Below are 23818 nucleotides of genomic sequence, written 5' to 3'. Positions count from 1 at the left end.
ACATCCTGTGAATGGGTAAAAGAATTGTGACATTTTGTGAATCTCTCATTTTTTATTTTTCCTCCTAAAACCTTGTAACCTGTGTTATCCTTAAAATTTGTGTACAGTTGTGAAGATGAGTGGAAGTGAAGGAGTATTGTATTATAGCTCAAACCTTTCAGTTTAATAAATATTTTTGTTGTTAGAAGCTAATAAGTATCTCTGTGACTATGTTCATCCATGTTTTCTTGAAGAAAAGTAAAAATTAAGGTCTTTTTGAGTCAGGGTTCCATTATGGGATCTTACCATCCAGTAGTCACATCGACTAGGAACTTAACAATAATGTGAATTAAGCAATGTAAGTAACACAACCAAGTGGTATGATTTTCGGCAACTAAATTATTGACTTTCAAATGTGCGTATAATGTAATTAAATGCACCTGCTGCTTTTAAGCCAATACTTTTTATTTACAGTGGGATGGAGTAGGTCCAATCCCTGGATTTTCTAAATCTCCAAAAGGAGTTGAAATGTTGTGGCATCCATCAATTGTGAAACCATATCTCACTCTTCTTGCTGAAAGTTCAAACCCAGCTACATTGGAAGGATCTGCTGGATCTCTACAAAACCTATCAGCAGGAAACTGGAAGGTATGTCCAAAATGTATAATGTATAATAATCATTGATAAGTAACAAGTTATACACGTTTGTGTTCATCAAAGTAAGTAAAGCCCTTCCTCAGAATTACAACACTTTTTAACCATCTTTGGAGCCCACATTCGGTATTTGCTGTCCTAAATCAGCTTTTGTCGATTCGGGTACAGGCGGAATGAGTTCTCCCGCAACCTTTGACAGGCATTACCTACTGCATTAATGCTTCTTTCCATTTTCTTTCCAGTGGCAATTCTCAGCCAATTACAAAAAAGTTACAAACATTTTGAGTTCATGCCACTGCATAGGGTTGACCATAGAATTTTGCATCACAAAGATGACCATTTGCTGTGCTGGTTCAGCGTAGCACGGTGGTGCAGTAGTTAGCACTGCTGCTTCATGGCGCTGAGGACCTGGGTTCGTTCCTGGCCCCAGGTCACTGTCCATGTGGAGTTTACACATTCTCCCCCATGTCTGCATGGGTCACCCCCATAACCCAAAAAAAAGATGTGCAGGGTAGGTGGATTGGCCATGCTAAATTGCCCCTTGAGGGGAAAAAAGAATTGGGTAATATAAATTTTCACAAAGATTTTAAATGTCTATGCCAGCTCTCTAGAAAAGGGTTTCACTTGGTTCCATTCCCTTGCCCTTTCCCATCACCTTCTGAATTTAAATATGGAACTTGCATTAAGTATAAATATTGGTAGGCGGTATGGTGGCGCATTGGTTAGCACTGCTGTCTCACACGCTGAGGACCCGGGTTTGATCCCGGCCCCGGGTCACTATCCATGTGAAGTTTGCACATTCTCCCCGTGTTTCCATGGGTTTCACCCCCACAACCCAAAAATGTGCAAGCTAGGTGGATTGGCCAAGCTAATTTGCCCTTAATTGGGGGGGAAAAAAGATTTGGCTATTCTAAACTTTTTTAAAAAAGTATAATTATTGGCATGGACCAGTTTGATCAAACGGTCTGTTCCTATGTTATTTTCTATTTAAGTTTAAATTCAGTGTAATTTTTCTTTTTTTAAAAGTAATTGCAGATCGTGCTTCCAGCACCTTTCTGGTAAAACATTTCAAGACTGTATATAAAAAAAAACTCTTCTTTCATTTGATGATCTTAAATTTGTCAACCTAGTTGCCAATTCCTCTTTCAATGGCATAGTTTTCCCCAAATTTCATGGCAGACGATGACGCAGTGGTTAGCACTGCTGCCTCATGACGCCGAGGACCCGGATTCAATCCCGGCCCCGGGACACTGTCCGTGTGGAGTTTGCCAATTCTCCCCGTATCTGCGTGGGTCTCACCCCCACAACCCAAAAGGTGTGCAGGATAAATTGTGCTAAATCCATGCTAAATTGCCGCTTATTTGGGAAAAAAAATAATTGAGTACTCAATTTATTTTTTTAAATGTTTTCCCCAAATTACTTTAACATCTCTTACCTCTTTTTATTTGAAGAAAAAATGTCTAGCCTATTCTCATAACTACCATCCCATCACCTTTACCCTCATAATATTCTTGACATCCCTTGTATAGTAATGTAAACCTAAACAATATTAAAACTACAGCCGAATCAATTAATTGTTATAGATTTGGCATTGCTATTATCTCTCTTCATCCTGTATCCCTGTTTATAGAACCTCGAATCCCACATGTTTTAATAGTTTTTCAACTTCTTCTCCCACTTTTAATGTCAGAAGAGGGAGCGTTGCAGCTCTTTGGGCTGAGCTGGATTTAACATGAAAGGGTGATGTGACAATCCATTGCATTTCCCAGGCTTTACCAAAAGTACAAGCTTCCAAAAGAAAGGTTTGAGCGTTCTAAATAAAAATGCCATTATGTTGGTCTGATCATGTGCTTGTCGCTTTTTTAATAGAAAATATTAATGGCCTAGATTTTACAATGAGTGGCAACACTGACTGCTGACATGAATAAACCTCTGCATGACTCTACCGCGATCCTGGTCACAAGAATTTTGGCTCCCTTGCAGTTGGAGTCCCTCCCATTGTAGATTACAACGATGGTCAGCAGTGAGGTTACAACGATGGTCAGCAGTGAGGTTACAACGATGGTCAGCAGTGCAGACGGGTTCAGTTGAAAAAGACAGGCAATTGAGGGTGTGACTCTGGAAAAAAAAAAGTTGCAACAGTGAAACAAAATTGAGGGAAACAGACAATAAAAAAAAATCACATTCATAAAAATTAATTTTAAAAATTGAAGATATAACCACTTTTAATATGTGCTATGATTTTGATCAGAAGTCATCCTAAAAAATGATATTTTAAAAGTCTAATAAATCATGCTTGAAATGTAAAATCTATGACTTTTTAACAGAATTATCAGATTTTGTGACGTTTTCATGTTGAAAAATATTAAATCAATCCATTTGAACTTTTAAAAGGGCGTGGGCTTCGGTGCCAATTGTTTGTAAATTGAGGGGAGAGCCCTTAATCCTAAGAATACCAATGCAAAATTTAAAACGATGATTAACATGGAATTGGTGGGCAGTTAGCCTAACTATGCACTCATCCTATCATTTGAAATAACAAAACTTCAGAGTAGGATGATTGATCCGTGACAGCTATATGATTACCACACTCCAAAATGGGTGCACTTAGAAGTTGTGGAGCCTCACCGGTGTGTAGTAGCGATCATTATATGTGTCATCACTCAGCACTGTGACATCTGGCCCATTAATTTGAGTAATTCATTGCCCTAATCCCATAGCTGTGTGGAATTGGTGTGACTGTCCTCCTTAAATGTATGCTGTTGAAACATTTTGTCTTGTTTCTGAACAATATTACCTCGCAACTAGAATTGAGTTTGCACCATAGTGGGAAGTTTTTATTTAGGACATATGAACATGTCTTCATTCTTTTTTCAATGCTGTCTGAATCTAGCAGTATCAGGTTTGTATGACTATTGCATAGTCAATACTGTTGCAGATTCATTTTGTGCTTCCCTTCCCCTTTCCCTATTCGTACTTCGCACAGCTCAGATTTACATTATATATTCAGAAGTGTTAATTTAAAGCAAATTTCAGACCATGCAATTGGTAACCTTTTCCATATTACGTGTTTATTATAAAGCGGATTGATAGGGGGGTATTCTGTTGAAACCTCAAGTTTGTCCTCAATTTAGTCTGTCTGTATTGTTGACTTTCATCTTCGAATGCCCAGTATTTCAACTTCAGGTCAACAGCAGAACTAAAAATGTGCATGTGGCATGGAAACCATACTTAGTCACTTGCATAAAGCCACCGGAAATCACCAGATCCCACCATTCCAGTCAACATGTCATAAAATCAATAAAGCACCATTCTTTGCATTCCATATTATGGCTACTCAGTCTAGCTATTATATATTAAGTTCTGTATCTTCCACCTATATAGTGCATCTAGGCATCAGGAAAGGCTGCAGCTGGGAGAGGCAGACGTTATGTGGAAGCAATGCAAACTGAGCAGGGAACATTGATACCTGAAGAATGAATGAAAGGAAAGGTTAGGCAAATTTTTCTTCTCTGCAGAAGGTTGTTAGGACTTGTACTGCTTTACCTGTAACACTGGTGGAAGCAAAATTTGTAATCTATTTTGAAAGGAAAGCAGATGAACAGTTCAATCTGAAAGGATATGAGGAAAAGTGAAGAATTAGAGACACAGTACAGACACAATGGGGCAAATAGTGTTCTCCTATGCTGTACGATTCTATGATACCACTCATTAAAATAGTTGAGGCTGACTAGGGGGAGTTGCTGGGAAGCTATCTCAAATGAGAATTCTGGCCATTTGTTCTTTGCTTTCCTAACTCAGAACCATGACGCCAATGCAGTGTTCCTACTTTGTTTCACTTGAGAAGAGGTAACCAAAGGACATACTTGGTCTGCTTGGCGTAGATATTCACTAAAATTAGTTGCACCTATATTTCATCTTTAGTTTCAAAGCACCAGAGTTGACTCAAGCCATTTGTTGAATTTTTGACCAAATGAATCTCTCGCGGCAGTCTTCACTGGGTTGAAATTAAGCTGGTATTAGCAAATTCCATCGCATTGGTGTGTCGTTTATTGTGTGAAATATGTATTTGCATTGCTAGAATTTAAACAGTTTATTGGCTTTGTACTGGATTTTTGCTGCTGGTAATGCTGTGATACTGATATGTCAATGAAAATATGGAAAATATTTATTGTGTTAATAGTCTACACCTGCAACATAAATGTAAAAGTTAATTGCAGTGTCAAAATGCATCAAAAATAAAATATTAGCATACCTGTTCTAGATGCATGTTTTCCTTAATCTGAATGCAATGTTTAACCACAAGGACTAACAGATATTTTAAATTGAAAACTTCTGTACACACATCCATGAATGTATTTGTGCGTGTGTGTATATAGCTTTAGCAGAAATATTGGAATAGATTTTCCTTTTGTCGGCCAATTCCAAGTGGTTACTTACTGTTATTGATATTACCGGAATGGCAGAGTGCTATTAACACTCCATAGCTTTACTCTGATCCAGGTTGCGACTCGGGCAGATGTAGGCAGCACACTAGTGGTTAGAGTAGAAATTTTAAAGTAAATTTAATGGGATGGGGGAAATTAATGGAAAGTGTCACAATTGGGGAATGTAATTCAAAAAACATTTTGAAAGCCTCAAATTATTTCAACCCACTGTAAGGCTCAAAAATCATTTCAACCCATTGGAAGCCTTGGCCAAGGTCCATGGAGTAAGGAATTAAGAAATAATAAATACAAATGAAGGGGAAGGAACCCCACATGCAGGGTTAGGGATTATAGCCAACTGGCACGATCACTGACGGTACCAACAATACTTGGACCTGGGGGCTTCCGGTGGCATTATGTAGGGGGAAGACGTGCACGTGGCGGCTCACACTAGAGTACTGCGCTTTTAGCCCTTTTCTTTTAATTCCAGGGGGTATTTTCTTAAGAAAACCCACATATTTAATGATGCAAGGATCCTATATAGGTTTGGGGGGGGGGGGGGGGGGGTGGGGGGGGGGGGGGCAGAAAGTAGAAGTTTATCAACAGAGTCTGGGCTCATTGAGGAAAAAAATGATGGAGGCAATCTCTGGGGCTCCAGCTACTCCACTATCAGCCAAGATGCTTCCAAGCACCATGACAACAGAATTTGAGAAAGACTGGGGGGTTGTGTCGGGGGGCCTCCAGAAATCAATGGAAGATGCCTTGACTCCCATCCGAACAGCTTTGGAGAGGAGCAACGAAACGTTGAAGACCCATGAAGCCACAATAAAAGTGGAAAGGCCATTTCGAGGCATAGTGGCCAGATTGCCTCACCGGAAGCAGAGCTATCTCTGGTGGCAGAAGCAAATAAATCACTCATTCCAGGAGGCAAAACGTCTGAATTTTGGGGCTGCCAGAGGGGGTGGAAGGCTCGACTCCCAAGAAGTATTTTGCGGAGATAGAACATAGAACAGTACAGCACAAAACAGGCCCTTCGGCCCTCGATGTTGTGCCCAGCATTGTCCGATGTTCGGGAAGATGATGGGGGAGGTGGATTCACATGCCCCCTCGAATTGGGCCGATCCCATTGTACACTCTAGCTGAAGCCTCGCCCTTAGGAATCACCGTGTGTGGTAATTGGGAAGTTTCATAGCTTCAAAGAAAAACGGGTCCTGAAATTGGCGAGGGAGCATCGCGATTACAAATGGGAAGGTCATGCCATCTGCGTCTACAAGGACGTGGGCCAGAGATTGCAAAGAAGAGGACAGCATTCAACAAAGCCGAGGCCAACGTACTGCCAAGGTTCCTCTTCCTGTTTAGGTCCTTCCCGATCTTCAGCCCCAAGGCCTTTTTCCAAAATATAGACAGGCTAATCATGGCGTTTGTGTGGTGGGGGCAAAAACCCGAGAATTCCCAAGCCGACACTGCAAAGAGGGAAAGAACCTACAATACTACCACTGGGCAGCAATGGCAGAAAACATGAGGGGCTGGGTACAAGAACCCGACATAGATTGGGTACAAATGGAGGAGGCATCCTGTAAAGGAACAACCCTCCGAGCCCTGGCCACAGCAGCAATCCCATCCTCCTCAACAAGGTACTCAACGAGCCCAGTGGCAGCGGCCACACTGAGAACATGGACCCAGTTGAGATAGCACTTCGGGATAACAAAAATGTCCCTTATGGCCCCCATCTGCAGCAATCACAGATTCCCCCCAGCTATGCTAGATACCACCTTCAAAAGATGGAGGCGGGAGGACAGGAATTGAAACACCTCCAAATAAAGCACTTCCTCCCCAAAGAGACAGATGGGTACCCCGGGGCCCCAGAAAGCACACTACTAGAGGACCTGATAGGCACAAGCAGCGAGAAGGGGGGGGTTATGTGGGAAAATATACGGACAGCTACTGGACAGAGCCCGAACACCACTGGACGGGACCAGACAAAAATGGGAGGACGAACTGGGGTCAGAGATAGGATGGGGACTCTGGAGCGAAGCACTGAGCAGGGTGAGCTCCACCTCCTCCTGCGCAAGGCAATGCAGCTCAAAGTGGTGCACAGAGCGCACCTGACCAGAACCCGAATGAGCAGGTTCTTCCCGGAGGTGGAGGACAAATGTGAAGGGTGTCAGTGGGGTCCGGCCAACCACACCCACATGTTTTGGGCTTGCCCCAAGCTTGCTGGGTTCTGGACAGCCTTCTCCGAGGCAATGTCCAAAGTTGTGAGGGTGAAGCCATGCCCAATAGTGGCAATCTTCGGGGTATCTGAGCCGCCAGAGCTACACATGGGAAAGGGGGCCAAAGCCCTTGCTTTAGCTTCCCTAATCGGCTGGCGATCGGCAGCACCACCCAAAGCTGTAGACTGGCTCTCTGACCTCTCGGAATTTCTCCGCCTGGAGAAGATTGAGTACATCATCCAAGGGTCAGAGGAAGGCTTCCTGGATGCTTGGGGGCAGTTTGTCGGCCTGTTCCAAAACCTGTTCGAGGCCAGCAACAAGGAGTAAGCCAGGGAAAAGAAAAAAAGATGAAGAACCAAAAGATTGCGCAACCCGGGGGGGAGGGGAGAAAAATGGGGAAACCACAAGAGAAGAGGAAGGGTGCTGAAACCAATGGGGGAAGGGGGGGGGGGGGGGATATCATAGACCAATCCAGAGGGCAGCAAAATACGTAGTTTGTCAAATGAAGGACAAAACAAACCTCTCTGTAAAATAAAGCAAATTAGCGCGGGCAGGAAAAATGTAATGTATATAAGTAACAACTGTTTATAAATATGAGAAAAGCCAATAAAAAGATTTTCAAAAACAAAACCAAGCCAAGGCCGCCCTGTACAAAAGTAGAGTCCGGTTTGGGGTGGTGTATCCAGCACGGCTAAGAGTAACCTTTGAGGGAAAGGATGATTATTTTGATGCTCTGGGAGGCGGACTCCTTTGTAAAGAAACATGAGCAGGGCGAATTGGCATGTTGAATTGTTGACTTGTTGGAGTTCCATGTTCATGTTTACATTTCCTGTTTTGTTGGGGTTGAATTTTTACAGTTTGGGTTTAGATTTGGGGTTTCATTTTATGTGGGGTTCTGTTCTAATTGTTATGAAAATATATAGCTCCCTGTTGGGGTACAATGTTTTACGGTGTTTTTATATTTTGGGTTTTTTGTAATCATTTTGTAATAATTTTTCTTCACTCTCAGTGTGAGCCACCCTGCTAATTGAAGAGTTAGCTAACTGGCATGGGCAAGCTGGGCCAAAGGGCCTGTTTCCATGCTGTACACATCTGTGGAATGGTATTGAGGAGTTGATTGCAACTCATTATAGTAGTTCTGTTTTCGATAAGAGCTTAGTGTTCTTGTTTTGTTTAGGTTTATTAGAAGTAGGTTTTAGTAGTTTGTGTTGCCTTGCTTTTATCTATGCATATTTGGGTGTGGCTTTGTCTTGAGGGTGAGGACGAGAGGGGGGTGGGGGTAGTTTGCTGATGCTGACTGCAGGTTTTTCTTTGTGCAGTCAAGTGAGTTTGGTAGCCATCTTGGGTGGGCCTGGTTGCTGTACTTCTATGTGTCTGTTGGATTATCCCTCTTGGTAGAAATGGCTGACTCCTGATTGAGGGGAGTGGTGGAGGCCTCCAATTCATTTGGTCATCTGGAATGTTAGGGGGCTGAACGGCCCAGTGAAAAGGTCGTGGGTATTTGCTCATCTTAAGAATTTAAATTCCGAAGTGGTGTTTCTGCAAGGAGACTCACTAGCTGGTCAGTGACTAGACAAGGTTGCAGGCTTTGATGGTAGGGTCCGGGTGCGGCAATATTAATCAATAAAAGGGTTCCGTTTTCTGCCGCTAAGCTCTTGACTGACCCCAATGGTAGATATTGCTGGAATAAAATCCTGGAACTCCCTCCCTAATTGCACAATGGGTGTACCTACACCTTGAGGACTGCGGCAGTTCAAGAAGGTACCACTTTCTGAAGGGCAACTAGGGATGGGCAATAAATGCTGGCCTAACCAGCGATGCCCACATCCCGTAAATTAATATTTTTTAAAAAGATGTTCAGAAGACCAGACAGGCTTCGTTAGGGGTTGGCAATTGTCGACAAATATACATCATCTGTTAAATGTTGTCCTTTTCCCTCCTCAGTGCCCAAACGGAGGTGATTGTCCCCTTAGATGCCGAAAAGATGTTTGATAGAGTGAAGTGGGAGTACCTCTTTGTGTTTCTTAGGAGGTTTAGATTTGGATAAAAGGTAATGTCCTGGATTTGTTTACTTTATGGGGCCTCCACTGCTAGTTTTGCACGAATGCTTTGAATTCTGGCTACTTTCTGCTGAGGCACAAGGCAGGGATGTCCATTGTCTCCGCTCTTGTTTGCTTTGACAATAGAATCGCTCGCCATAGTGCTGAGATCTTCTGTTAAGTGGATGGCTGGAGTATAGGGTGTCCATGTACGCAGGTGGCCTGCTTCTTACACTGCAGACCCAGTATCCGCTATGGGGATATAATGAAACTGCTTGGGAGTTATGGCTCCTTCTCTGGATGTAAGTTGAACTTGGATAAGAGCGAATGCTTCCCGGTTAACCCCTGGGGAAAAGAGCCTATCTGGGGACATTACCTTTTCATCTCATCAGAACTAGCTTTTGATATCTGGGTATCCGCGTGGCCCATGATTGAGCCTCGCTTCACAAATGAAATAATACTAGTCTGGTTAATGGCGTCAAATCTGTCTTACAGAAGTGGGACATCCTCTCCCTGTCCTTGGTGGACAGGATTGAGATTATTAAAATGAATGTGCTCTTTTTCAATGTCTCCCCACTTTTCTCTTCAAGTCTTTCTTTGTCAAAGTTAATAAATTAATGCCCTCACTTATTTGTCTGGGTAAGACTCTTAAGGATCTGTGGGTGTTGCTCCAGAGATAGACGGTCAGGAGGCTTTGTTCTACACAATTTTACTTCTGGGCAGCCAATATTCAGAAGGTACTGTTGTGGTTCAGTGACCCATGTTCCATATGGAGACAAACTAAGGTGAGCTCCTGCAAAGTTTCTTGCTTTGGTGCAATAGTAACCACATCATTGCATTTCTCTCTGTAAGATTTTCCCTGAATCCGGTAGTGATGTCCACTCTGAGAATCTGGAAGCAGTTCAGGCAGCATTTTAAGTCCTGTTCCATGTCTTTGCTAGCCCCCATTTGCAACAACCACCTTTTTCTGGCAGCGGGTTTGGACTCTAAGTCATGGGAGGGGAAGCGCTTGAAGATGGGTTGGTAACTTGTTTGTGGAGGAAAGGTTTTCCAGCTTTAAGGAGCTGTTGGAGAAATTTCAACTGCCTGGTTCCATCAGATACTTTGAGATTTGCGATTTTTCACAAGGCTTTTTCCCCTTGGCACCACCACCCACCCTCCCTGTTGAAGAGGATTTTGTCTTTGGCCGGGTCTGATGGGGGAACGTGCATATACCGCCAGATCCTATCAGCAGAGTCAACTCCAATAAATGAGATGGTGAAATGGGAGGAAGGCGAGCTGGGTCTATTCTGGATGATGAGGAACGGAGTGAGGCACTTCACAGGGTCAACTCCATATCCTTTTGTGCTAGGCTTAGTCTGATCCAATTCAAGGTGGTGCACAGAAAGCATCTGTCTATAGCAAGGATGAACAGATTCTTCCCTGCGTGGAGGACATGTGTGAGCATTGTTCTCGGAGGCTGGCTAACCACATTCATGTTCTAGTCTTGTCCCAAATTAGCTTTTGGGTCTCGTCTTCAACATCATGTCAGAGATACTCAATGTTGATTTGGAGCCGTGTCTGTTGGTGACCGTTTTCGGGTTGTCAAACCCACTGGTGCTCCAGAAGGTTGGTGACCTTTGCCTCATTAATAGTCCAGAGACAAGTTCTGCTTGCGTGGAAGTCTCCTAGCCCACCCAGTGCCTCAGTTTGGTTGGGTGACATCATGTCATTCTTACATGGAGAAGGTCAAGTACATCATTAGGGGATCAGTAGAAGGGTTCTACCTAAGATGGCAGCCATTAATTTATTTTTTAAAAGAGCCAGTTAACTTCCGTTCTTAAGGAGTTTAGTAGTTTGGGGGGTTAAGTTAATAGGTGCGTTTTCTTGTTAATCATGTTATGGGTTTATTGTGTAACCTTGCTTGGTTCTTTTGTATGATTTTGTTTTTTAATGAAAATCTTTAATAAAACATTAAAAAAACATTATATGGACATTAGCATTAAATGGTACAGCTTGACAACTGACTTCCCAGTGAAGACCGTTCTATCTGGACCTTATCGGGTAGGAATAACAGTTCCTATACATACGGTTTCTGGTACTGTGGATATTGACTGACACCCCATTATGTAAGAGGTTCAGAGGTGAGACAATACATTTTTGTCAGGGATACGCTTGATATGTTGTATTAGGTTAGTGGTATTAAGACTATTTATTGAGCAACAAAAGATATACTTCATAAAAGATATACTTCGCAAAAGGAGGTAGTCGATATCCTCGTTCAGGAAGTTCTTATTCCCACAGATCCTAGGGGCTGCAGGTGGCTCATAACTTCTTTTCTTTTTTCTCTCCCTATGTCTTCATATCTACCTACTGAACTTTTTATCCACTGTAGCCAGGGCTTCTGTTGTTTTCTAATATTACTGTTATACTTTGATCTTGTCATTCCAATTGTCAATGGTCATGGACACTTGAACAGGATATCCTCAACACCTAAATCTTAACTTGTTCCTCTAAAAAAACATTTGCTGGACTTAATAACCCTTACACTTGTTCAGTGACAGCTCTGAAGTCCATTGATCGGTATATTTCGAAGCATATCCTTTGATAGCAACTGGTAACGTCATTTGGATATCTGTCCCAACTTCCCTTTTGCCATTCACACAATCAATTCATGTTATAGTTGCATGGGTCATATGTCCTAAGCATGCATTTAGAATTAGCCCTTCATCTACCATGATTTCACACAAAATGCACATAAAAAGAAACTTTAACACAAGAATTTTTAAAATGCCAGAAGTATAAAAAGGCTGGTGTTTCTTACAATTATGCCTTCTATCATTAAGTTTCATAAAGTATGACAAGTTGTAACTGTGGTGCTTGTGAATAACAACTTAATATAAGTATTGCTGAAAAAATAGACATGCAGTCATTGATCAGCAAAAACGTAAGAATACCAGATTTCAAAGAGGGCAACAGTTTATACGAAATGAGGAAAGGGTGCTGATTGGTTGACATGTTGCTGGAACTAGGGAACTATTGTCCCCACACTTCTGTTTCTTTTGCCTGCAGAGGGCAGGCATAATGATTCAATAACATGATTAGTCAGAACTTCATGTGAATCTATGCCATCAGTCCAACAGTTCTTGGCACATTGGATGAGCTGATCTTCATGAGGTCTGAAGTGCTCAACAAGGGACAAAATGTCAGATGTTCTGTCAAAACCAATGGTTTGGTCATCTTTCTGACCCTTTAAAATTATCCATGTGTTCCTCAGCAGCTACAGCTCTTAAACTGTTTGTATGGATTATTATTTAGAAGAAGCGTAGACTCCCAAGTAAAGATCAGAAAAATTGCAGGAGAGGTTGTTAAAATTATGATGGAAATGTACAAGGGCAGAGATCTGGAATTATTGGACCCTGTGCCTTTTTCTGGCTTTTAACACACATGCCCACTCATGTTACTAAAACAGGGATATCACCCCGATTGTGTAGAACTGCTAAACACAAGTTTGAAGGCTTGCTGTTCAATAGAACTACAATTTAAAGGATTAAGAAAAAATAAAATGTAACTATTTGATTATATTTTTAAAGATGAGCAAAAATTGCACGTAATTAATATGCTCTATTCTTGCACCATCCCTTGATTTTTGATTATCCAAACTATTAATCCCCAATTTGCTGTGGGATCTTAATTGGATAATAGCCTTCATTGGTTAACTCTGTTCCATCAGCTGAGGTGAACAAGAACTTCTCTTTCATTAATGTATTTGATCAGGTATCTTGAAACATATCACAACAAGGCATAATAATAGAGTTTTTATTTTTTAGAAAGCTAGATGGGAGACAGGAAAGTGTTGGATGATCATCAAAGTGGTTTTCTCACCTTGGGTATTTTGTATTTAAAGGTAGCTATTGTGGGCAAAAATAGCCTGATGCTTAAAGACACAGGTGAACAAATATTTTATAGTGCTTCAGTCCTAAGTTTCCAAGTTTTGATCGAATTAACTTTCATTTTTTCCCCTCCTGATATCAGTGGGCAGCGTATATACGCGCTGCAGTCAGAAAAGAGAAAGGCCTTCCAATCCTTGTGGAACTTCTGAGAATGGACAACGATCGGGTTGTTTGCTCTGTTGCTACTGCCTTGAGGAACATGGCCCTTGATGTACGAAACAAAGAACTTATAGGTATGTGACAATTAAACATTGTTTCACAAGACAAAAAGGTTTGGGTCCAGATTTTGCTTGAAGAATAATGGTGAGAAATCCTGCTGTAACCTCTGCATCTGAGTGGCTTTCAATCAAATTAACTGTAGAACATTACTATTATTTGTCCTGCTCACTGATGATCTGTAGAGGGCCTCACACTGGATCAGACAGCCGATCACAGTACCTGAGCAACTGTCAACTCAGTGAATTGTGAATCACAGAACACATTTCTGGCTTGGTTTTTACACTTCAAGACTGTTTATTTAATGAACATTACATTCTGAGTAAAAAAACAACTGCTTAAAATGCACTATAGTTCATCAGCATTTGTAAGAAGATTGCTGTTTTAAGTACATACCTTTAATTGTTTTTATTTTAAAAAATGTTTTCATGTATTTTGTTACAAACGTGTGTTTTTTTAAAAAAACAGTAACATACACAACAACACACTCAACAATCGCAATCCATAGTTTGTACAATTTTTACCCCATCCCCCATGACGAACAGTTCCTCAAACATTGTCGTGAACAACCCCCACAGTGTCTCAAAGCCCTCCCCCAACCCCCTCAACTCAAATTTGATCTTTTCCAACCGCAGAATGCCATAAACATCCCTTAGCCAGGCCGCCACCCCAACAGCGTATCCAAACTCCAATTCAGCAAGATCCTTCGCTGGGCAATTAGAGAAGCGAAGGCCACAACATCGGGCCTTTCCCCTCCACAGGCTCTGGCAATTCCGATACCCCAAAGATCGTCACCATTGGGTCCAGCCTGACCTCTACAATTTTGGACAGTATCCCAATTACCGCTTCCCTGTACCTCTCCAGCTTTTCACAACCCAGAAAATGTGAGCGTGATTTGCCGGTCCTCGACTGCACTTCTTGCACTCGTCCGCACTTGAAAGAACCCACTCATCCTTGTCCGAGTCATATGCATCCTATGCACTACTTTGAACTGGATCAAGCTCATTCGCGCGCAAGAGGAGGTTGAATTCACCCTGAGCCTCACACCACAGACCCCAGTCTATTTTCCATCCCCCCCCACCCCCAAGCTCCTCCTCCCACTTGCACTTGATCCTCACCAGTTGCTCACCCGTCTCCCCCAACCACCCATATATATCCCCAATCCTACCCTCTCCCGACTTGTCCGGGAGCAACAGTTTCTCCAATAGAGTATACCCCGGCTGCCATGATATGCAGACATCTCATTACTAATGAGATACAAACAGGCAGCTAATGAACACAAGATAACAGGACATAACCAATCAGCAGGCAGGACACTTGGGGGTGGTTTCCCACTAGAAAGGCAAGAGGCACTCACACTCCACCTCTTTCCACTGGGGACATCTACAGAGTGAGTCGGGGATATAGCACGTGGCTAAGAGCTAGCCTGGTTCAGTCAGACAGAATAATCACACTTGGGTTAGCAGAGAGTTGAACTCGCAGAGAACTGTGCTAACTGTGTGACAGGTTCAATAAATCAGATTGAACTAACATCAAGGTCTGGAGTATCTTTCAGTTAAAGCTGCATCCAGTTGCAACCCATGTTATCTCAATGTGCTTAACACGACACCGGCAACCTGGGAAACTCCCTCCGCTCCTTTCTTGCAAAGTCCCTCACCTGCGTATATCTAAATGTACTGCCCCCTCAGCAACTCAAACCTCTCCCGCAACTTGTCCAATCCGACAAACTACCCTTCCAGATACAAGTACTTCACGCTCTCCAGACCGGACTAGAGAGAGGACGGGGCGTGTGAGAAGGGAAGTACAGCTAGAACGTAGGTTACCGGGAGATGCACTTAAGTTAATTAAAGGCCAAACTGAGGAAAACCCGGGTAGTATGAATCTCTTCTACCAGATTTACCACCGTCTGTATGGCCAGGGACGGGTTGTCTGCTACCCAAACCCCGCAGCGGTGTCTAGGTTATTTTCTGTTTCACCGCTTTGGGGCACTCCCCAAACGGTGGTTCATTGTCAGCGTTCCGAGCCATTGCCCGAGCACGTCACTCTTCCTTACGATCCGGATTCAGCACCACCGGCTATTTGCCTTCCCCTCCCTCGGGATAATTCCCATTCACAGTATGATAGGCTGCGACGGTGGAGGGCGTACATACCTAGCCACTTCACTCCCAATAGGGATTCCCGGTCGTACGAGAATTGCTTCAGCAGTGAAGGGTACGGCTGTTTGTGGTAGAGGTGGACACAAATATAACATGTCTGTTTCCCACCTGTACGGACAGGAGGTGCCATATCACCCAGGCGTCTGGCCAATGCGTTTGTTATAGCACCACTTGCGTTCCATTGAACGCTGGCCTCCAGCTCCTTTGTGGCTGGGCGAATGTCTCTCATATCACTGTCGGGAATAGGGCTTTCTGCATTGCTGGGCGGCCCGAATGGGCATTTCAAAATTGGATAAACTGGGCTACTGGGAGGTCCTTACGCAACCGATATGCTGATTGTGATGCTAGCCTACACACGGAACAAGGATACTACTTTTTATTTAATGGTACGGCGACCAATGTTTTGTCACCCCATTTCCCCACCGAATTGCTAAAGGGACTCTAGTCCCTACCACAGTCCCCTGCCCTTCGGCGTGGAACCTGCATAATCAGTTAGCACGCCGAGCAGTCTCTGCTGAATTTTGCGAGAACTGGAAAAAAACCTCAGGTTCTTGCACCCAACCGGGGCCACTCAGCCGGGTGGGGCATTCTGAGCGTATTGACACTGGGAGGTGTGGGGGGTTCCTTGGCTGTTAGTGATCGGAATTATTTTATTTGCGGCCTTACCATTTTGGGAAATGAAACCTTGGGAGCCCTCGGGGCAATAACTAAGGAGTTGTCTCAGCTACGGTTGTTTGCAATGCAGAACCGGTATGCTCTTGACTATCTTCTGGCCCGTGAGGGTGGGGTATGCGCCATAGTACAGGGCAAGTGGATCATGTGTGTTCAGGACTTGACCGCTAACATTACTAAATTTATGGATCGCATACGGGATCACTTGGACGGGATGCAGGATCCTGACTCTTGGGGTAACTGGGGATCTGGAGGATGGAAGGACTGGTTGATAAATATGGCCATGTATCTAGTGGTAGCTATCGGCTGCATCTTTGTGGGCCTGGCCATCCTTAAATGTGTGATGGGTAGAATGCGGGGTGCACTAGATCAGATCACCGCCCCAATCACCGAGAAAAAAATTTAACTGTTAAAATCCATGAGGGTGAGGCAGATGAAGGGGGGCTAAGACCAGAATTGGAAATGCAGCGACGGATCTTTTTAGATGAGGAACCGTAGCTATAGATTGGATAGTTCGGTTATCATGGAATGATAAAAGGAGGGAATGACGAATGTGATATAAAATAGTTACTTGAGAGATACTAGTTAATGTAATGTAGAAATAAGCCACTTTGATTTTTGCAGTTAGGGACAAAGGAATTTGAGACCGCATGGAAAAAGCAGGAAGAGGTGTGTCTATGAGAGTGAGACTGCATTGATAGGGGCCAGAGAAAGGGATTGGAAGTGAGCCAATCAGAATAGATCGAACAGGTCAGGAGGGACATAGGCTGACCTATGTCCGTCGAGTATGTGAAACTTGATACCATTTGAACTGATTTTGCAGAGATCCCTTTGTCTGTTAGTTCAGTCGTTTTCTGGAGTGTAAGAGGCAGGATGTCCTGTTACATTTCTGTAAGATGATTCAAGCTTGCAAGCTAAATAAATAACTTCTGTTTACGTGCGAATCCGTCTCAACTTTTATTGAGGCCAGACTGACAGAGAAAGAAATTTGGGGATCAACACCGGCAACCTGGGAAACTCCCTCCGCTCCTTTCTTGCAAAGTCCCTCACCTGCGTATATCTAAATGTACTGCCCCCTCAGCAACTCAAACCTCTCCCGCAACTTGTCCAATCCGACAAACTACCCTTCCAGATACAAGTACTTCACGCTCTCCAGACCCACCTTCTTCCGCTTCCCGTACGTCCCAGCCACCTTCCCCGGCTTAAACCTCCAATTTAAGGTGCCTCCTCAACTGATTCCACACCCTGACCGTTGACTGTACCGCCAGGCTCTCCGTATACTTCCCCGGGGCTAACGGCAGCGGAGCCATCACCATTGCCCTCAAACTGGATCCCCATCCCCCACTCACCATCACCTCACCTTCTCCACATTCGATGCCCAATAGAAGTGCAGCAGGTTCGGGAGCGCCAACACCCTTTTCTGCCTCTGTAACAGGGCCCTCTTTACCCTCCGCACCTTCTCCACACATATAAACTCCGAGATCACTGTCTCCAATTTCCAAAAGAAGGCCTTCGGGAGGGTCTGGGAAACAGACAGGAACCTTGACAGCACATTCATTTTCATGCCCTGCACCCTCCCTGCCAGTGTCAGGTGTAGCATGTGCCATCTCTTAAAAGATCTAATCTCCTCCACCAACGTTGTCAAATTCCACTTGTGCATCGTAGCCCATTCCCTCGTCCCCTGAATCCTCAAATACCTGAACCTTTCCCTAATTACCTTAATTGACAACATCCCCTAATTGGCCCCCAGCCCTGCCACATTCACCGAAATACTTCGCTCTTCCAGTTGTTCAACTTGTATCCAGAGAAGGCCCCAAACCTCTCCAATATTCCCATGATCATACCCATATACTCCAGCGGGTCCGACACAAACAACAGCAAATCATCCGGGTACAGTGACATCCGGTGCTCCCTGCTCGCCCTCACAATCCCCTGCCACTCCGCTGACACCCTGAGGGCCATTGCCAAGGGTCAATCACTAGCGCAAACAACAGCGGACACACCTGTCTCGTACCTCTGTGCAGCCCATGAACTCATCCCTTTCATAACTAAACGTGCCACCGGAGCTACATATGCATTTAGGTGAATTGGACATTCTGAATTCTCCCTCAGTGTGCCTGAACAGGATCTGTTGGAATGTGGCGACTAGGGGATTTTCACCGTAACTTCATTGCAGTGTTAATGTAAGCCTACTTATGACAATAATAAAGATTATTATAAATAAAGATTATTATAACAAGCGCACCCATGCCACGAACTTCGGGCCAAACCCAAACCTACCCAAGATCTCAAATAGATACTCCACTCCACCTGATCAAAAGCTTTCTCTGCATCCATAGAGACAATAACCTCCTTCACCCATCCCACCAATGCGTCATAACTATATTTAACAGCCCCCGATATTACTGGAGAGTTGCCTGCCCTTTACAAAACTCATTTGGTCCTCTGCCACCACCCCTGGCACACATTCCTCCATCCTTCCCACCACCAACTTAGCCAGCACCTTCACGCCTGTGTGCAACAACAAAATGGGCCTATATGACCCACGCTCCAACAGATCCTTCCCCTTCTTCGGGATTAACGTGTTCGATGCCTGCGTCAGTGTCTCTGGCAGCTCCCCCTTCTCCAGTGCCTCACTAAACATCCCCAACAAACACGGTGTCAACTCTGTTGCAAAGGCCCCCCCCCCCCCCCCCCCAAAAAAAAAAAACCCGGAATGCTACCAATCACCTCCCTCAGCCCCAGCGGCTTCTCCAATGCCTGCCTCCTCTCTTCCTCCAACTTTGGAAACTCCAATCCGCCCAGGAACTGTCCCATATCCCTTTCCTCTCCACCCGGCTCCATCCTATATAACTTGTAGAGCCCCCAGAACATCTCATTTATCCCCTGCTGGCTCTGACATTACCTCCCGCTCTCTATTTGCACTTTTAAATTTTCCCTGGACATGGCCTGCCTCCTCAGCTGATGGGCCAGCACGCAGCTCGCCTTCTCCCCATATTCGTATTGAACCCCCCTCGCCCTCCTTAACTGCTTTCCCGTCGTCAACCTATCAAACTGCTCCTGCATCCTCTTTGTCTGCGCCAGCACCTCTTTAGTGGGGGTCCCCACGTAACTCCTGTCCACCAACTATATCCAACTGATGTCCATGCTCCTCCCGCCTGTCCCCGTGTGCCTTCACTTCGGACCACCGCCTTCAATGTATGACCACCCTGCATTTGTAATCAATGCCTCGATTGGTAAGAGCAAGTGTCACATATGGGACAGCAAGGTAGCACAGTGGTTAGCACAGTTGCTTCACAGCTCCAGGGTCCCAGGTTCGATTCCCAGTTCGGTTCACTGTCTGTGCGGAGTCAGCACGTTCTTCCCGTGTGTCTGCGTAAGTTTTCTCTGGGTGCTCGGGTTTTCTCCCACAGTCCAAAGATGCACAGGGTAGGTGGATTGGCCATGATAAATTGCCCTTCGTGTTCAAAAAGGTTAAGTGGGGTTACTGGGTTACAGAGATAGGGTGGAGGCGTGGGGTGCTCTTTCCAAGGGCCGGTGCAGACTCGATGGGCCAAATGGCCTCCTTCTGCACTGTAAATTCTATGCCTTTATCATCACCCTATTAACCTGCTCTTCTGTCTTCAAGAGATCTATGGACAAACACGCCATGGTCCCTTTGTTCATCAGGACTTCCTAGTGTCATCCCGTTCATTGACTACTTCCTTGTCAAATTACTCCTTCCAAAGTGTAGTAATAATAATGGTAACTTATTGTCACAAGTAGGATTCTGAAGTTACTGTAAAAAGCCCCTCGTCGCCACATTCCGGCGCCTGTTCGGGGAGGCTGGTACAGGAATTGAACCCGTGCTGCTGGCATTGTTCTGCATTGCAAGCCAGCTGTTTAGCCCACTGTGCTAAACCATAGAACATAGAAAATACAGCACAGAACAGGCCCTTCGGCCCACGATGTTGTGCCGAACCTTTGTCCTAGATTAATCATAGATTATCATTGAATTTACAGTGCAGAAGGAGGCCATTCGGCCCTTTGAGTCTGCACCGGCTCTTGGAAAGAGCACCCTACCCAAACTCAACACCTCCACCCAACACCAAGGGCAATTTGGACATTAAGGGCAATTTATCATTGGCCAATTCACCTAACCCGCACATCTTTGGACTGTGGGAGGAAACCGGAGCACCCGGAGGAAACCCACGCAGACACTGGGAGGACGTGCAGACTCCGCACAGACAATGACCCAAGCCGGAATCGAACCTGGGACCATGGAGCTGTGAAGCAATTGCGCTATCCACAATGCTACCGTGCTGCCCCTGAGGTATCACCTTACACTTTTGCAGGATTAAGAAGGAAGATGTATCTTTATTTAAAATACTTTTCTATTGATACAAATTGTACTCACGATATTCCTTTAATATTTTAGAAACATCAATTTGGTTGGTGCACTCCCTCACTAGTCAGTCTCACTCTTGGGATCACTCCAGTGACACTAACTTAAAGTAAAGAGGAACAAAGAGAATTGCACCATGAACTGGAGTGAAAGAAAAGGTGGAGAAAAGGTGTATTCGAATGACTGACAGCCATAAGCAAATTAGTAATTCGATTTTGCATTAAGGAATTTTAAGAATTATCCTTAATAACCCAAGGTTTCTCCAAGAAATAAGGGAAACATCCACAGTCCAATCAATCTGGTATATTGTGTATACTTGCAGCCTTGGAACTGGTTTGGTACAGTGGGCTAAATAGCTGGCTTGCAATGCAGAACAATGCCAGCAGCGTAGGTTCAATTCCCATACCGGCCTTCCTGAACAGGCGCCAGAATGTGGCGATTAGGGGCTTTTCACAGTAACTTCATTGAAGCCTACTTGTGACAATAAGTGATTATTATTATTATCATTATTATTATTAAGTTGCAATAGCCTTTGCCATTGTACTATTAGTGCAGCTACATGCATGAAGTATATATTCTGTTCGAGGAGGGGAGGGATTCTTTAGGCGTTTTCAGCTTCTTTAAGGCTGTGGTTTGCTTTTGTTCATTCCGAAGGTTGACTTGCCTACAATGGAAAGAACCACATAGCACTGAAGTCAAATGGAATGGCAGTACAACCAATATTGTATAATGATTCTATATCCACTTTTTCCCCAGGCAAGTATGCAATGCGGGATCTTGTGCATCGTCTTCCAGGGGGTCCGACACTGATTATGCTTTCTGATGATACTGTTGCTGCAGTTTGTTGTGCTTTACATGAGGTTACTATTAAGAACATGGAGAATGCCAAAGCATTAGCTGATGTTGGAGGAGTTGAGAAACTTGTAAATATTACAAGGGGGAAAGGAGAAAGGCAAGTATACAACTGGGAAACATGTGATTAAATATTGTATTTAGCATCATTCCCAATGTATCTTTTACATGTGATGGTGGTGTGTTTCAATTAAATGCGTGAAATTAGGTACTATTCTTGGTCTTCCATTCCCAATACGAGATGCCTCGCTGTGGCCCCTGAGAGATTTTTTTTTTTTTTGTCCCTTTCAATGTATGTTGGGCAAAGTTGTGCATTACCCTGTCTGTTTTTAATATGTGGCCTGAGAGTACTTGATGCAATTTTGCTGCAAGGTGATGAAGATAGCCCTGACCATTTCCATTGTCTCGTCTGGAATGATGGTGCCAAATTGTACAGTGGCGCCCTGGCCAAACAGACATCACTCAACAACCAGTACAGGTGATTTTTTTTTTAGGCTGTCAACTGACTAAGGCATGAAGGAATGCCAAAATACAAATCACTCTATGCTATAAAAGTTTCCCCATCATAGAATCCATATCTGTAGAATCACTACAATGCAGAAGGAGGCCATTGAGTATACAACAACCCTCTGAAAGAGCACCCTACCTAGGCCTAATCCCCCATAAACCCACCTATCCTGCATGTCTTCGGACAATTTACCATGGCCAATTCACCGAACCTTCACATCTTTGAACTGTGGGAGGAAACTGGAGCACCTGGAGGAAACCCACGCAACACTGGGAGAACGTGTAGACTCCGTATTGGCAGTCACCTAAGGTCGGAATCGAACCCTGGTCCCTGGTGCTGTGAAGCAGCAGTCCTAACCACTGTGCCTAAATGAAAAGTCAACACTCTGAATATAACCAGTTAGGTAATTGCCTGTCGGGCGGGGCTTTCAATGGCATTAAATTAACGCGGCTGTCTCAAAATGAAGTTATTTGCTCTTTGCCAGCACACCGAGAGTACTGGATATACAAAATAGCTATCAAGAATGCAGCAAAATGTGTCTTTAATATGGGATTGCATATTAGCTTCGGGGTTTTCACAGATTTAGGTGTTGTTCATTGAGTACTTAGTTCAGGGACTACCACCTATTCATGGATAGATGGCCAGTAAGAGCCAAGAAAAATTCAAGAGAACTGTTTAGGCATTTGCTGCCTTCAGAAATAGTAAAGGAACACCTTCACATGAGCACAATCCTTTAGCCTATCCTAGATCTCTTCTATCTTTCAAAAGAACTTACATTAACACTGCAATGAAGTTACTGTGAAAATCCCCTAGTCACCACACTCCACCTGTTTGTGTACACAGAGGGAGAATTCAGAATGGTTGGGGGGGGGGGGGCGGGGATGGCAGAAACTTAAAAATGGCAATCGACTCACGCTTACAGACGGAACTGAAATATTGAAATGGGAACAGGAATGGGCTGTATGGCCCCTCAAGCGACCTTCTGATTGAAGTCATTTCCTTTCTGAATTTTTATTCTGGAAAGACTGTTGATTGAATTGGATACTGTTTGATGGATTGAATTGACGGATTTTAATATTAATGCTTAGTTTTGTACTTCATTAAGGTATTCGTTGAAAGTGGTTAAAGCAGCAGCTCAAGTATTAAACACACTGTGGCAATATCGTGACCTTCGCAGCATTTATAAAAAGGTAACTCTCAATACATGATCGTTTTGATTGGAAATCAATGTTCTAACCAACATATTTTTCCCCATATGATTTTTTTTTTTGTGTTTGCAGGATGGTTGGAATCAAAACCATTTCATTACACCAATTTCTACTTTGGAACGTGACAGACATAAATTCTCCACATCCCACCCATCCTTATCAACAACCAATCAGAATATGTCACCTGTTCTCCAATCTGGTGAGTCGTTTATGGCTAACTAAAGAAATAAAATGTTGTAATTCCAACAGACTTGTATACCAGTAGGTATATAACAATAGATATATTTTGTAATAATGAGTGCTACATCACACAATTGCTAATTGAAATTTATATTTCCATTAATGTTTCAGACCTTGGAATCAAAAATACAATTTCTAAATTTATGAAAGATGCCAAATTTTTGGGTAGGGGAGCGTAGCGGAGGGAGTGGTAGTTACGAACAAATTACAGGAGGACGTTGATGAAGTTGCTGAATAGACAAATAATTGGCAAATGAAAGTTGACAAATGTGACGCATTACATTTTGGTTGGAAGAATAGGGAGATCAAATAGGTTGCCACACAAAAGGTTGCTGCAT

The 23818-nt window shown here is 43.8% G+C and overlaps 1 protein-coding gene across 1 annotated transcript in view; it reads left to right on the top strand.

The window, feature by feature from the left end:
* pkp4 (plakophilin 4) overlaps positions 1-23818 on the top strand; it is a 328075-nt gene that overhangs the window by 253315 nt on the left and 50942 nt on the right. Inside the window, 5 exon segments of the mRNA XM_072474888.1 lie at positions 454-627; positions 13327-13477; positions 21429-21624; positions 23138-23222; positions 23313-23439. Coding sequence (XP_072330989.1) covers positions 454-627; positions 13327-13477; positions 21429-21624; positions 23138-23222; positions 23313-23439 — 733 coding nt within the window.

Source organism: Scyliorhinus torazame, chromosome 2, assembly GCF_047496885.1.
Source record: "Scyliorhinus torazame isolate Kashiwa2021f chromosome 2, sScyTor2.1, whole genome shotgun sequence".
Taxonomy (NCBI): domain Eukaryota; kingdom Metazoa; phylum Chordata; class Chondrichthyes; order Carcharhiniformes; family Scyliorhinidae; genus Scyliorhinus; species Scyliorhinus torazame.
Note: the sequence above shows the minus strand (reverse complement) of the source record. Positions and strands in the feature narration are given on the sequence as shown.